This window comes from Anolis carolinensis, unplaced genomic scaffold (genome assembly GCF_035594765.1).
Source record: "Anolis carolinensis isolate JA03-04 unplaced genomic scaffold, rAnoCar3.1.pri scaffold_13, whole genome shotgun sequence".
Taxonomy (NCBI): domain Eukaryota; kingdom Metazoa; phylum Chordata; class Lepidosauria; order Squamata; family Dactyloidae; genus Anolis; species Anolis carolinensis.
This window is the reverse complement of record NW_026943824.1, coordinates 9,121,099-9,136,888: the sequence shown is the minus strand read 5'-3', so window position 1 is coordinate 9,136,888 and position 15,790 is coordinate 9,121,099. Positions and strand designations below refer to the sequence as shown.

General features: G+C 39.5%; 2 protein-coding genes across 2 annotated transcripts in view; one reads left to right on the top strand and one right to left on the bottom strand.

Annotated features, from left to right (window-relative positions):
• LOC100562048 (acyl-coenzyme A synthetase ACSM3, mitochondrial) overlaps positions 1 to 15,790 on the top strand; it is a 26,604-nt gene extending 10,814 nt beyond the window's left edge. The window contains exons 12-26 of the mRNA XM_062964571.1: positions 6,445 to 6,567; positions 7,893 to 7,987; positions 8,932 to 9,179; positions 9,537 to 9,747; positions 9,954 to 10,161; positions 10,641 to 10,784; positions 11,101 to 11,257; positions 11,507 to 11,586; positions 12,466 to 12,589; positions 13,081 to 13,161; positions 13,353 to 13,454; positions 14,307 to 14,434; positions 14,519 to 14,618; positions 15,174 to 15,293; positions 15,646 to 15,790. Of these exons, the coding sequence (XP_062820641.1) occupies positions 6,445 to 6,567; positions 7,893 to 7,987; positions 8,932 to 9,179; positions 9,537 to 9,747; positions 9,954 to 10,161; positions 10,641 to 10,784; positions 11,101 to 11,257; positions 11,507 to 11,586; positions 12,466 to 12,589; positions 13,081 to 13,161; positions 13,353 to 13,454; positions 14,307 to 14,434; positions 14,519 to 14,618; positions 15,174 to 15,293; positions 15,646 to 15,732 (2,008 nt within the window). The 3' untranslated portion in view covers positions 15,733 to 15,790. The remainder of the gene's footprint in view (positions 1 to 6,444; positions 6,568 to 7,892; positions 7,988 to 8,931; positions 9,180 to 9,536; positions 9,748 to 9,953; positions 10,162 to 10,640; positions 10,785 to 11,100; positions 11,258 to 11,506; positions 11,587 to 12,465; positions 12,590 to 13,080; positions 13,162 to 13,352; positions 13,455 to 14,306; positions 14,435 to 14,518; positions 14,619 to 15,173; positions 15,294 to 15,645) is intronic.
• On the bottom strand, positions 624 to 6,588 carry thumpd1 (THUMP domain containing 1). The gene is made up of 4 exons (XM_003226702.4): positions 6,328 to 6,588; positions 4,153 to 4,351; positions 2,475 to 2,723; positions 624 to 2,150 (listed from the first exon to the last, which is right to left on the bottom strand). The coding sequence occupies exons 1-4, from the start codon at positions 6,532 to 6,534 to the stop codon at positions 1,849 to 1,851; spliced, it is 957 nt and encodes a 318-aa protein (XP_003226750.2). The 5' UTR covers positions 6,535 to 6,588; the 3' UTR covers positions 624 to 1,848.

Below are 15,790 nucleotides of genomic sequence, written 5' to 3'. Positions count from 1 at the left end.
TTATAACATAAAATTCTACAGTACTTATCTATAGCAGCAAAAACATATGAAGTCATGTCTTCTCTTTAAGTACATTACATTCATCAGTAGAATCAAAGCCTGCTAAGCCTTTCCCATTTTTTCAGCTTTCGCTGACATCAAAAATGGTTTTTTATTAGATGTCATTGTAACTCATTAACGTAGAACAGATTGTTTTTCTGTGAAGTTATTCAATCCTTATTCACTACAAAGGGGTGAGGGGGAATGCAACAATGCATTAAACAGCTTTTAACCCCTCCCCTTCGTTTGGGTAGTATAATAATACACTAAAACAATGCCCCTGCATCTGATAGGAATGTCAAGAAACAAGCTGGGCCAGGAAATCACTGCCCAAAGCTAATACAATTCAGTGGCTCCAGATGACTAGTTTTCATGTGAACAGTCTCCAATTTATTTTTTCTTATCTGTGACATATTTCAGATAATGAGGAATCCTTTCTTAAACTGGGTGCCAAATATATTGCAGTTTAGTACTGAAAGGTAATCAAGAACCACCTCACAAAATTACAGGGAAAGGCATTGCAATCTGATCTGTTAATTGTTAATTTTGCATAGCTGCTATAAAATCCAAAATACCACACAAAGTATTGTTCTCAAGAAGACTTTTAATATAAAACTTTATGCAAATTTTAAATAAAACATTCAGGAAAACACCTGTTCCACATATACACATTTTAAATTGCTTTTTCATTTAGGATCAGGTTTATGAGATCCTTGTTCTGAGTCTCTGAATTTGCAACAGCTTAGAAAGGTGAAGTTTAGATCGGTTGCTATTCCGATGCTAGGTTGGCCCAAACTGGTAAGACTTATGCTGGATCATTGGGTCAAGTATCAAAGCCCCAGAATCCAAAAGTGTATTCCATCTGGTTTCTACAGTGACATCAACTGCTACCAAGTGAGGCAACAAAGGCTGCCACAGAGTCTTAGCAACTATGGAACAGCTGTTGATGTACACCCAGATATCAACATTAACAGTAGCATATGGTTTTGTTCATCATATAGGGAGGATCCAGCAAAAGTCTCACTGTAATCAAACACACTCCAGTATCTACACAACCAGGGGATCAAAATTTGACTAACTTTTGCTAAAATGCATCTACAGCTGGGTTCAGCTCTCATGGATAAGTTAGGATCTGGATGCTGGAGTTATATTTTGAACCACCTCTATAAGCTTCAGCTGCTTTCCCATAGAACTGGAAACCGATTTCAAACCATGGCTTTCAGTCCTGGTTAGAAATTAACTGGAATTTGTTTCCAAAAGTTACCAAATTCAAACAAATTGAAGAACGCATTATAGATGGCAGCATACTGTTGGCTAGGAGTAGAATATTATGTACAGATCAAAACTATAAAAATGTATCAAATCACTTCAGTACAGTATTCAGGAAACTGCATTTTATAGCAAAAGAACGAATATCCTCAGCACATTTTTTTCTGATTCCTGTAAAATCTGTTCAGACGGGTTTGGTACCTTTTGGAAACAAGCCACACAATTATGCTCTGCGGGAACCACTGCTCACACAATTTGAACGGCACAGCAAGGTATAGTTCCCTTGGGCTAGGAAGCAAATATAGAGGGTGCACAAGAGGAAAAGGATATTCTTGTATCTAGGAATGGTCCTGACGGTCACACCCCAATTTGGCTTTGACCAGCAGCTCCCAACCTGTCCGTTCCAAGTTCAAGAATATTTGGGGAACCATTGATTTTAACACCAAAACCAGAGCTGTTTTTTCATTTTAAAAATGCCAAACTACCAAAATAAAAATGAATCATCCTCCATAGTCTCTATCCAGCAACTCATTAATAGTCCTAATCCTCATGGTTGTCATTGGCTTTTTCCTCAAACTTATCTTCAGGCTGGTCTTGACTTCCCACGTTCTCCACCACTGCTTTGTCTCCTTTCGAATTGCCTTCTGGTGATGCTTTTGACGCATCTCCCTGACAATCCGTTTTGCCACTTTTCACCACCTCCTGGAGGTTGTACTTCCTGAAAAGCACATAGTCCTTCACCACACTCAAACAACAGATGTTTTTGATGATCTCCACGACGATAGTGAATTCGGGGTTATTCAGATCGACTTTGTTCTCTGGATTGAGATGGCCCACCACTCCTGCAAGGCCACAAAAAGAAGGGGTGGAGAGAAGGGAGATAGAAAGTCATTTCAACAACCTTGAAAGGGGAGTTTCGCCCTCTATTTGCATTGGGCCTAAGCTCCAAGAAGCCCCAGCTACCCTCCGGGTGAGAAGGGCGGGATAGAAATATTTGAAATAAATAAATAAATAAATAAATAAATAAATAATAGGAGCCACGTGTCAAAACATCTGGAGGATCAAAAGATTCCATCTCTTGCTGCCACTTCCTTATATTCTCAAATTTAGGTCCCAGCCTAAATTCTTATTCCCTGAATTGCACTATAAACCAAGAGCACACCCACCTGCCAGTTCAGTGATCACTTTTTCTCTGCTGAGGTGGCTGTTGTTTCGAGCCTTATAAACAATTTGAAAAGTGCCTTTCTGGGGACTTTTAAACCAAGGCTCAAAAAAGGTCTCTGAGTACTGTTTCATGTCATCGACAAAGGCTTTACAGGTGCCCGAAACAGGCAGCATGCGTAGGATGACTCTGGTTTTCTTCTTTTTGGTGGCATGCATGTCCTTCAGGATGTGGTGCACCAGCTTTTCAGGTTCTGCAAGGAAAAAGGATTGGGAGAGTCATTTCCCACAAGGCCTTCCTTGGGACAAAGAAATGGCATTTCTAGTGGGGTGCAGGAAACTCTAGCCAGCCTTTCACAATCTAGCACTCAACAAGAATTTGCAAAAACCTTGAATATAAATATTTCAAATATAAAACAAAACATAGATTAATAAACAATGTCTAATTATCACAAAGTGATAAGATAACATGAATTTAGAAAGCTGGCAGAAAAATAATTATGTCTTCACCATGCAGTTATATATAAAGACTAGCTGTGCCTGGCCACGCGTTGCTGTGGCAAAGTGGTGGTGGTATTGGTTAAAAATTGTTGTGTAATTTTTATTTGATGTTATTTGTATTTTTTTATTAATTTTATACATAGCGCCTGCCTTACTGGGAAAACAGTGATAACTTTTAAAATCCTAAGTACCCCAAAGCCAGTGTCAATATGCATGAATTTGCAACCTCTGGAACAAAATATAAAAACAGAGACATATATACTTGACAGTTTATAGCAGGGGTCCCCAAACTAAGGCCCGGGGGCCGGATGCGGCCCTCCGAGGTCATTTACCTGGCCCCCGCCCTCAGTTTTATAATATAATATATTGTATAGCTATAATATTGATAATAATATTATAATGTAATACAATATAACACTAATAATAATACCATATAATAATATTAATTATATATTCTATATTACATATAATATTACTAATAATATTATAGTATAGTGGTATAGTTCAATAAAGTAATATATAATGCTAATATTGTGCTATGCTAATAATATAATATATTGTATGTACATATAATTTGTAAGCCACTCTGAGTCCCCTTTGGGGTGAGAAGGGTGTGATACAAATGTAGTAAATAAATGCAGTAAATAAATAAATAAATAAATAATACATTTTAGACTTAGGCTCCCCCAAAGTCTGAAATGACTTGAAGGCACACAACAACAACAACAACAACAACCCTAATTAACTTGACTATCTCATTGGCCAGAAGCAGAAGCACACTTCCCATTGAAATCCTGCTAAATGTACGTTGGCTAAAATTATTTTTATTTTTAAATATTGTATTGTTCTTTCATTGTTGTTGTTGTTGTTTTTGCACTACAAATAAGACATGTGCAGTGTGCATCAGAATTTGTTTGTATTTTTTAAAAAATGATAATCCAGCCCCTCAACAGTCTGAAGGATTGTGGACCGGCCCTCGGCTTAAAAAGTTTGAGGACCTCTGGTTTATAGTGATGGCTGTCAGCCTACAGGTTCCATCATCTCTGACCAGTGACAGTGTAACAGTAGCTAATATCTGCTTGATTTATGGTAAACCCCAAAAATATGGATTTGTCTGAAGTAGCTGAATATGTTTATAGTTATACCTTAGACTTTGAATCATCCCATTTCATGTGCTCATACCTACACCCAGTGTTCTAATAAAAACCACATTATTGGCACCACTCTCCACGGACTGGAACCGCCGCCTCTTCTGCTCTGTTGAAGTACGGATCTGATCAACCTCCTTTTTCAAAGCAGCTTCAGCATCATCGTCTTCGTCAGCTTCCTCCTCCTCCTCCTCTTCGTTTCCTGACACTCTGCTTTCTTCTTGATCTGTGAACTTCACACATACATTCATTGGTTTTACTTATAAGCTCCTAAAAGACATGGCATTCAATAAGCTATTGGCAGTCTCTTTCTTGCAACTGAAACAGAAACAACAACAACAACAAAAGTATGATACAAGGGACAAAGAAGTAGTCCCTTAAAGTTGTGCAATCAATCTTACCGAATGAATGGGAAAATTATGCTTACAGCTATTAACAATTCATAGATGCCCTTGAAGAAAAACAGGGGAATTCCAGGCAGGAAACAATCAGGACACAATGATGGTTCAAAAACATATGTTATAAACACAGTACAGTAGAGTCTCACTTATCCAACGTAAACGGGCCGGCAGAATGTTGGATAAGCGAATATGTTGGATAATAAGGAGGGATTAAGGAAAAGCCTATTAAACATCAAATTAAGTTATGATTTTACAAATGAAGCACCAAAACATCATGTTAGACAACAAATTTGGCAGAAAAAGTAGTTCAATACGCAGTAATGCTATGTAGTAATTACTGTATTTATGAATTTAGCACCAAAATATCACGATATATTGAAAACATTGACTACAAAAATGCGTTGGATAATCCAGAACGTTGGATAAGCGAGTGTTGGATAAGTGAGACTCTACTGTATGTATATTACAGCAACATATATATTCAACAATTACAAAAATAATGCCCTGGTCAATGTTGTAATACACAGTAATTCTGCTTTACTTCTGTTATACTCCAATTCCTGGAGATATCTTATATCCTCGACACCACCAACACAGGATCTAAAATACTGTGATCTTCATCTCATAGTTTGATTATCTAAACTATTTGATTCAAAACCTGTGGAGTCCTGAAGAATTTTTCTAGTACTGCAAAGATTGAGTCGTTTGACTCTATTCCAGGTTTAAGCCAATGAATTTATAGTAAATTCCTCTAGGACCGCAGAGACTTATATCATCCTATATTGTTTTGGGAATGTTAAATGCATATGATGCTCTAATATACATACTGTGTTGACAACATATGTTTTTGGAATCCTGAGGAATCTTTCGAATTCTGCAGAGACTTTGAGTCGGTTTGACTCTAGTCCGTTTTTAAGCCTCTAGGTTTGCAGTTTCTTATATAATTATGTTTGATTGACAATATTTAGTGAGGAAGTTCTTCCTGAACATCAGGAAGAACTTCCTCACTGTGAGAGCTGTTCAGCAGTGGAACTCTCTGCCCTGGACTGTGGTGGAGGCTCCTTCTTTGGAGGCTTTTAAGCAGAGGCTGGATGGCCATCTGTCAGGGGTGCTTTGAATGCGATTTCCTGCTTCTTGGCAGGGGGTTGGACTGGATGGCCCATGAGGTCTCTTCCAACTCTATTATTCTATGATTCTAGATACTTCTGCGTATTACAACATTGACCAGGGCATCATTTTTGTGAATGTTGGATATATATGTTGCTCTAATATACATACTGTGTTTATAACATATGTTTTTGAACCACCATTGAGTTTTGCATATCTCTTTACATTGTTTAGAACAGACATCTGTGTTTATCTATTAGGAAAACAATCAGGGCCAGCTAACACCTCCCAACAAAGGATTCATCCCCCAGGCAGGAAGCAGCCAGGCTTTGAAGTTGCAAGGCCATTCAATGCTAATCAAGGTGGCCAAGTGCAACATTCACACTTGCCTCAGACAAGAACTCCTTCTCCCACCCAGAACATTCCACAAATATATAAGCCCTACTTGCCTACTTTCCAACAGACCTCACAACCTCTGAGGATGCCTGCCATAGATATGAGCGAAACCTCAGGAGAGTATGCTTCTGGAACGTGGCCATACAGCCCGGAAAACTCACAGCAACCCAAAAGCCTAGTGTTTCCAGGAATGCGAGGATTCTAGGCCATGCGGATGGGAGTCATAACATTGGTGAGGCCGCCCAGGGGCTTTCCCATGCTGCCCTGCGGGCGAGGCCCGGTTCCCATAGCGACCGCCCTCCTACCTGCTCGGGCCCGTAGAGCTGCTCGCCGTACTCGCCCAGCAGGCTGTAGGCCTCGGCCACGCACTTGCGCTCGTTCATGTTGCAAGTGATGAGGATGCCCCGCATGCCGGGCTCCAGCTGCCCAGAGCCGCCCGGCCGGGCCCGCTTGGTCGCCGGGAAGAAAGGCGCCTTGGAGCGGCGCTTACGAGAGGCCTCCACCGCGGCCATGGCGAGCGAGAGGAGCCAGGCCCCTTCGCGCAGGCGCAGAGAAGTCCCTGGCGGCTCAACAGCACCGCCTTCATGACGTCACTCACGCCGCCCATAGAGATAAAAAAAACTTAGAGGTAACTGTCCTGGCCTTGCTGCTTAATGCAACAAACCCCTTAAACAGCCATAACTGACTTCACCAAAGTTCACAAAAGATGTCATGTGAGCTTTTCGATGCTTCTTCAGTCAGAAAATATGGGAAAGTGACCCAGGTAGAGTTCCAGGCTTCTAACTTTTGGTTCATTCTGAGAGGCCTGAAGTGAATTGCAGGTTTATTTTGTGGATTTGTTACTATGGCTGGGTCTGCACTGCTATATAATCTAGATCAGGCCTGGGCCAATTTGGGCCCTCCAGGTGTTTTGGACTCCAACTCCCACCATTCCTAACAGCCTCAGGCCCCTTCCTTTCCCCCCTCAGCCGCTTAAGCGAAAGTTTGCCCAGACCTGATCCATTTTTCCAAAGCAGATTATCCGCACAGCCATATAACCCAGAATATCCACAATATCTGCTTTGAACTGGATTATCAGAGTCCACACTGCCATATAACCCAGTTCAAAGCAGATAATCTGGATTTTATGTGACGGTGTAAAGGGAGCTTTAGGCCCCTTCCATGCTGCCCGTATGTATATTCCAGGACCCGATCCCAGATTATCTTTTTAACCCAGCTTTTTGATTCTATGCACACATATAACATACGTGTTATATGCTCCTGTTCAAACTTCCTTTCCTGGCATATTCCCCCTGACATGTCTTTCCGTCCTCACTCCCCATTAATCTATATTCTGTTCTCTTTCTGGTTTCTTTTCAGATGGTGGTACAGTAGAGTCTCACTTATCCAACACTCGCTTATCCAACGTTCTGGATTATCCAACGCATTTTTGTAGTCAATGTTTTCAATACATCGTGATATTTTGGTGCTAAATTCGTAAATACAGTAATTACTACACAGCATTACTGTGTATTGAACTACTTTTTCTGTCAAATTTGTTGTATAACATGATGTTTTGGTGCTTAATTTGTAAAACCATAACCTAATTTGATGTTTAATAGGCTTTTGCTTAATCCCTCCTTATTATCCAACATATTCGCTTATCCAACATTCTGCCAGCCCATTTATGTTGGATAAGTGAGACTCTACTGTAACAGTTTTCCCGTGTTCCATCTCTTCTTCGCAGCCAGGACCAGCGGCAGAAATGGCAAAAAGCCCACATCATCCTGAGGTTTGAAAGGTTTTTTGCCAAGAGCAACATTCATGCCTAGAGGGGTGTGACTTGGTCTGACTTTCTGCCTTATCGCTCTGTGCCTTGCTTCCCCCGGAGCTGGACGAGGAGAGATTCTGTTGGGGAGGCACACCGCCTCCATTTGCACCAGTCCATTGTCCAGCAGCTCCAAGGAACCTTTGCCAACTCTTCCAGTGAGTCATTATTTGTCTTGATCTACTGTTGTTTGTCTCCATAGTGTTCTGGACTTGTTTTTTTAATGGCTCAAAACAAAAGCAAGAGAAAGGGAGACACAGCATGTCTCAAGAACTCCAGAAGAGAGTGTTGTAATAATACAGGAACAGCATGAAAAACACAGACATTGCAAGGTTTTAAAGAGCAAAACAACAGCCTTAACTTCAATACTTTTGCTTAGCACTTCCTTCTGCAATCAGGCAATATAAGTGATCCACTTTCCTGTTTTATTCTTACCTAAAACTTTTGTGAGGCAGGTTAAAATGAAAGATAAGGATTAAGTGAACAACACCACGACTGAAAGACAGAAACAGAATTTGAAATAAAATATCCACGGCATCCTGGTTTGATTTTTTAAAATCCCTCTTCAAAGTGGGGGATTATTACAGTGGCAATGATCATTTTAATTTGGCTTGGATTTCAAGTTGAAATAAACACATATGACTGTGATAGGTACATATGTTCCAAAAGGTTGCTGCAGAGGACATCATTTGTCAGTTTCTTACCTGGACCAGCTATTTTCAACAAAATATGCCTTGGCAGATCTGGTATAACCTGTATTTCAACCTAAACAGCCTTCTTGTACAGCAATACTGTTTTTGCATCTAGCAGTGTCGAGATAGCTACACAGCTAAGACAATGCTTTGGTCTTCAAAAATACTGCTTGCAAGAGCAGACTGACCCATCTACCTACAAGGCAGTTGTAGATCAAATAAATCCCACCCCACCCCTTATAAATTTCGAGGATTATAGATTGACTTTTTTATTTTGGTTGCACTATGCCTTTTTAAGTAGGGCAGGAACTAATGTCAAACATGTGGATGAGGCTAATGGTTTATCTCCTAAAACGGTTTCCCTTATGCATTTTAGACCGGTGGTTCATGACAAATACATTGAATTTAAGACATTGTGGAAGAACACATTATGGCATGTATCACCTTAACCTTAACGACATGGTGGAAGAGATCATCTCTAAAGACTTTGCGCACTTTTGGCATAGCTTCTATCAGACGCTTCAGCAAGTATCAACTGGCTCTGGCAGCACAGAATTTTTTAGATTATGAATCCATCCAGCAACAGTATAAGGCAGAGGTGCCAGAATACTTCAACTTTGCAAAAGATGTAGTGGACAAGTGGGCCAAGGCAGAAATGGTATGATTTTCTGTTGCTTCCTCATGTTTCATCTTAAGTCCCTCAAATGTGCTTGTTGATATTCTGTGTGGAAGGTCTTCTAAATTCTATCCAAGCACACATCTTAACAGGGCGGAAAAAGTGATGCTGATCCAGAGTGAGGTTCCCTTCTACACTGCCATATAATTCAGATTATCAAAACAGATAATTTGGATTTTATATGACAGCATAGAAAGGGCCTCATTCTGCTACTGAAGTTAATCTGAGGGTTCTCTTCACAATCTTTATGGAATCATACACATACCTAGAATGCCTTGCCTGTGGTCTCAAGATCAAAATGGAAGTATTTTTTCACAATTGACTCTATTGTCTCTTCAGGAAGGGAAGAGGCCTTCAAACCCAGCTCTGTGGTGGGTCAGCGAACAAGGAGACCAAGTTAAGTGGAGCTTTGTGGAGTTGTCACACATTTCCAAGAAAGCAGCCAGAGTGCTTTCTGAGCATTGCAGCCTGCAGAAGGATGACAGGGTGATCGTGATCCTCCCGCGGATACCTGAGTGGTGGCTCTTAAATGTGGCTTGTATCCGAACAGGTTAGCAGTAATAACATTCATTTGTTAACTCATATATTGTGGAGTGAGGGATCTGGATCCATCTTCATAGGGGATAAAGATCCATCTTTTGTGCCATAACACCCAAAGTCCCCAGTAATCTCATGAAAATAAGACCCTAATTTCTCCTCCAGCACTTGAAAGAATGTAACATTATGACTGAGCTTCTAATTTGACCATTACATTAGGAACCATCCTTATTCCTGGAACAACACAGCTAACATCAAAAGACATTCTGCATCGTCTGCAGGCGTCAAAGGCCAGGTGTATCGTGACTGACCAAGTTCTGGCCCCTGCTGTCGATACCGTTGCTTCCAAATGCCCATCTCTAGAATTCAAGCTTATTGTGTCAAAGGAACCTCGAGAAGGATGGTTAAACTTCAACCACTTGCTGAAGTAAGTGTCCAGATTTGCTCCTTAGATGGAGAGAGATGTGCGTTTCTAAGATCTTGTGCAGGTTAATGTCTAAAATGTGTTGTCAGAACCAGAACAGAGCCTAAAAATACTGTAGAACAAGGGATAGATACAATGTAGATTAGCATCTACTGGTAGATCACCAAATTATTTACAATAGAGCAAGAATAGTTTCCGAGTCCTGCCTGTTTCATGATAACATTGACAAGTGATCTTTTTCCTCTTGATTACACCACTGAAATGCAGCTTGAGAAACTAGGGATGGATTTTTATATGGACTGTGAGTTCAGAGTTCTGTTTTGGTTTTGTTCTGTGAACAGAGCACCAAGGAGAACTAACTGCATTAACGAATGTCTACCTATAATAGCTGGAATAACTAACATTGGCTACTATGTTTGAAAATTATGTTTGAGGCCATGGATGTCTGGCGGTTATGTTTGATTGCCTTGTGTGTCTTTCAGCCTTTCACCTGGTGAACACAACTGTGCGGTCACAAAGAGTCATGATCCAATGGCAATCTACTTCACCAGTGGCACAACAGGTGCCCCAAAAATGACTGAACATTCTCATAGCAGCCATGGAATTGGACTTGGTATCAATGGAAAGTATGGCTAAGTTTATAGGTTCTTATATGTATTTTTCCAGTTGCCTTTTGTCTTACCTATCAATTCATGCTGGCAGAACATTGTGAGATAAGAAGATACTGCGTGCAGTCCTAAATCAACCTTGAAACTAATTTATTTACAGCATAATCTTTTTGCAATTCAGCATTATGTCCCCATCAGATGCTTCATCATTAATTTTTCAGATTGCATATATTCTATGGCTTGTAGGGTCTTGGAGTCACGACCTGACTACAGGATAGCAATATTTGGTCTCCTCTGCTTGAGTTGCATCTACTCTTTCTTTTCTGTTTCTTAGGTATTGGCTTGATTTGACTCCCTTGGACATTATGTGGAATACTTCAGACACAGGCTGGGCAAAATCTGCTTGGAGTAGTGTTTTTGCACCATGGATTCAAGGAGCGTGTGTGTTTATACACAGCATGCCTCGTTTTGAGCCAAAGCCAGTCCTGGAGGTAAGTGTTAAAACTGCACAATAAACTATCAGCCAGAGGAAATTAACAGGCATATTGATATAAATACCATTGCCCTCGTTTCATTGTTTTTTACTGAATCTTATAGACTATAAAAAAGAGAGGGAGATTCACTTCCTCACTCTACATGACATTACATGAGTCCCCTTGGGGAGATAGGGCAGAATATAAATAAAGTTGTTATTGTTGTTGTTCTGTTAAATCTTGTTTGTTTGTTTTATCACCATCTAGACATTGACCAAATTTCCTATAACAACTTTGTGTTCTCCTCCAACTGCTTATCGAATGTTGATACAACACAAGTTAACCAGGTAAAGACTTCTTCCTTCTAGTTTTAATATGCTTTCATATTGAGACTATTTATTCTGGTGTGTGGCTCAGATTATAATCTAAACCCGAGGTGAGCAACTGAGACTCTCCAGCTATTTTCCAGCCCACCATTTCCAGCATCCCTAAGAATAATAATCAAAGATGTGAGACTTAGAAAGGAACTACAGTTCAAAATTTTCTAGAGGGCCAATTTCTCTTTTTCCCCCCCATAATATTTTATTATTTTTTCAAATCCATAAAATTTAACTCTAACAATAAGAAATAAACAGAAAAGAGGCAAGAAAATAGAAAAATAAATAGAAAAAAGAAATCAGTAACTTCAATTTTGCTTCTTGAATACAATAAAACAAACCTTTCTAAACATGTATATATACAGATAGTAATAGGAGCATAAAGTTGGGGGGGATGAAAAGGCAGCCTGCTTCTATTAGTGACCCAACACAAATGCAGTGACAAGAAGCAGAGGCAAGAAGCCCTCCTATTGATTACCTCTCTCTTGCATTGTTAATAAGAGCTTCCTGTGTAAACTTATTTGCAAAGAGACAGCAGCAGCCATTTTTAATAGAGCCTTACAGTGTTCTTCCATGATGCCTGTTACTATGCTAGCTGCAACTGATAGGAGCTGACCTATATCTGGAAGAGCTTAGGCTTTTCACCTTTGGAGTAAAGAGTACTGTTGCCTGCCTGTTCTTGACAGATTGAATTACAATATCAAATCATGATTTTCAAAATTGTTACACGCTCGTGCACACACAAATTTTAAACTAAATCAACACTAAACTAAATCTTTATTTATGTTTGATAGTATCATTTTTAAGATGCTAACAATCATCCTTTCCCTTTCTCCTCTTTGTCAAAAGTTATAAGTTCCACAGTCTTAAACACTGTCTAAGTGCAGGAGAACCCATGAACCCCGAAGTGATGGAAGAATGGAAAATGGAAACAGGGCTGGATATTTACGAAGGTTATGGCCAGACAGAAACAGTAAGCTGAACCATGTGCAAAACGGAAGGGCAGTGTGGTCTCTTTCTGTATTGAGAAAACTTCAGTTAACTCTTATATTCTTGTATAAAACTGCAAGATAAAATAGCATTACATCCATACTATAAAGTTTAAACATATTGTGTTGCTATTCTTATTAATCTTGCAAATCTCTATTAAGTAAGGTGCAAGGAATACCGTATTACTGCACTGGTGTTTTGAACTTTAGCTCCCAGGAGAGTCAACCACCACAGCAAATAGTAAAGGTATATGGAAATCGTAGTCCAAAGTACCTGAATGGTCAAAGATTTCTCATTCTCGAGTTAAACATTTAATCACCTTATCAATATATAACTGTGGGTTCATGTGAGGCTTCAGTAAACCACTTTCCTCTGGCCCATTCTGAAATTTCTTGATAACAGACATCACCAAATTGAATATATGTATGCAAATAGGCATTTCTGCCATGCTTTACTTTTCCCCTCTTGGAATAGGTGCTGGTTTGTGGAACTTTCAAAGGGATGAAAATTAAACCAGGGTCTATGGGGAAACCATCTCCAGCCTATGATACTCAGGTACCGTATCAGCAATTAATCTTCAGAATTGGAACCCGAGGCCTTTGCTATTCTTGAAGATGCTGGAATTTAATACCATTTATCTCTCTCAGATCTTCCTTTGACCCAAATTTGTAATTCAAAATTCCAGAAAAAATAAAAAACACCACTATTTGGCATCCATTTAGTATGTTTCGTTTGATTTCTTTCAGATAATTAATGAAGAAGGTAATATTTTGCCTTCTGGAAAAGAAGGAGACATTGGTATCCGAATAAAACCTACAAGGCCATTTTGTCTTTTCACTCAATACACGGTAAGAACTAAAAAAAAATCCCATTAAAGGAAGCAAATGGAAACTGTTAAGTTATTTGTGTATTGTCCAATTCAGAACAAATTAAATCCAGTTTTCAAAAAAAATTGGGAATAGTACCAAAATGTTTCGCTGTTCGAACTATAGATGCAAATTTGAACAACAGAATTATGGAGCCAAGGTTTATTGCAATTGCCTTTTGACATGTTTCAGTAATTCAGTTGTCCCATCGCAATTTTTGGCCTCTGAAAGAGAAACAAAAACTGGAGATTGAAGAATTCTTGTGAGACTAGTTGGTGCTCCGAAAACACATTTAGCCAATGTGAATGCCCATTTGTTTCTCTTTTTGAAAACAAAGGAGAGGTATGTTAAAGCCAACATTGAAAATTGTCCACTTGAACTAATTTTTAAAAACCATAACTGGCAAAGGAGAGATGGATACCCCCACTGCCACATCCTATTTTAACAACATCATCCTACTGGTAATCAAATGGATATTACCATTTGAACTGCAGCTAGTTTACGTGCAAGGTTTTTGTGGACGAATGGTTTAAGTATTTTTATTGTACTGTTTTAAATGTATTTATTGTATTATGCTAAATTGATTGTTTTAATTGCCTATGTTTTATTTTTTGTACTGTATACGGCATTGAATTTTGCCAGATTATGAGCCGCCCTCAGTCCCTTTGGGTGAGAAGGGCGGCATAGAAATGATGGAAATAAATAAATAAATAGTTCCGTGACTACTCACTCTTGTCTCTTTAATATTAAAAGATGAATACATAACAATCCCAAATGCAGTAGTATCCACAAACTAATGCACTTTATGAGTCACGATTTGTTTACATATACTAGGATGATCCAGAAAGAACAGCCTCAACCGTCCATGGAGACTTCTATATCACTGGGGACAGAGGAATCAAAGATGAAGATGGCTACTTCTGGTTTGTAGGAAGAGCAGATGATGTCATCAATTCAGCTGGGTAACATAATTCATTCTGTGCTTTTAAACATTTGGAATCGGCTAAATAGCCAAAGTATGTCTAAGCTCTTTTTCTGTTTCAAAGATACCGCATTGGGCCCTTTGAAGTGGAAAGTGCATTGATAGAACATCCTTCGGTAGTAGAATCGGCTGTTGTTAGCAGCCCAGACCCCATCAGAGGAGAGGTAAAAAGACTTGTTTTTTAAAAATGCAGAATTAAATACATTTAAATGAGGGACTTGCAATAATAGATTATATCTATTGCAACTGGTAGGGGCAGGGAACCTTTCCTGTCCTGGCTTCTTTTCCAGACCACTCCATCCAAAGGGAAAGTGACCAAAAGTCCAGTCCAAAATATAGAAAGATACCTCATATAGTTCACTTGACTTCTGCAAAACATCTAAAGCAAGAAGGAAAACTTGAAATGATGAACATCCACAGTATCTTATGTACATGTTTTTTCTTGTTATTGTAAATCTTATGCCGTCTACAAGAAATGCAGGCCCCAGAACATCGTGGCCTATGTCGAGTTGAGCTTTTTATGCTGGGATAGACAGGCAGCAATCTCCAAGCCACTTAAATTGGTCTGCTTAGGTTTAAAAGTGGCTTAGTTTCTGTGATTTGCTTGAATTCCATAATCTGGTTTAAGGGATTGATGCTTGGGCAACCCAAAATGCTGTCACACATAGGCCTTTACAAACCTTTTTATAATCTGCCCAAATGTACTTTTATTTTTTAAGGTTGTGAAAGCCTTTGTGGTTTTGGCACCCAACTATGTTTCCCATGATCAAGAAGCACTGATTAAGGAACTGCAGGATCATGTGAAAAAGGTCACTGCCCCTTACAAGTATCCAAGGAAGGTGAGCCATTATCATGTCAAATGATTGCTCCCCCATAAATCCCTGTGCTGGCTTCCTGTTTATGCCAAGAACCTCCCTAAATGTAGTGTTCTTACTTTCAGAAGTCTTGTTGTCACCTGCTATCTCTTTGCTTTTAAATCCTGTCATCCATTGACCTACGTTCATCCATATCCACCACTGGCCATTTCTCTCTTTGGATTGCCCCTTCTCAAAGTTATGGGGATTTTAACACTGAAAAGCTACCCATTTTCAGTACCACTGATCTTCTGTGCCCATTGCAATTCTCAGATGTTTTGTACTGTTGTGTTGATCATGACTTTTCCTAGCTGTCGCGTCTCTTCTTGTCCAATAGGTGGAGTTTGTGCCCCATCTGCCAAAGACAATCAGTGGGAAAATCAGAAGAAATGAATTGCGCAAGAAGGAGTGGGGGGAAAGTTAGAATGATCTCTGTTTACTTCCACTGTAGTTTGTTCTAAGAATGAAAGGTTTTATATTGA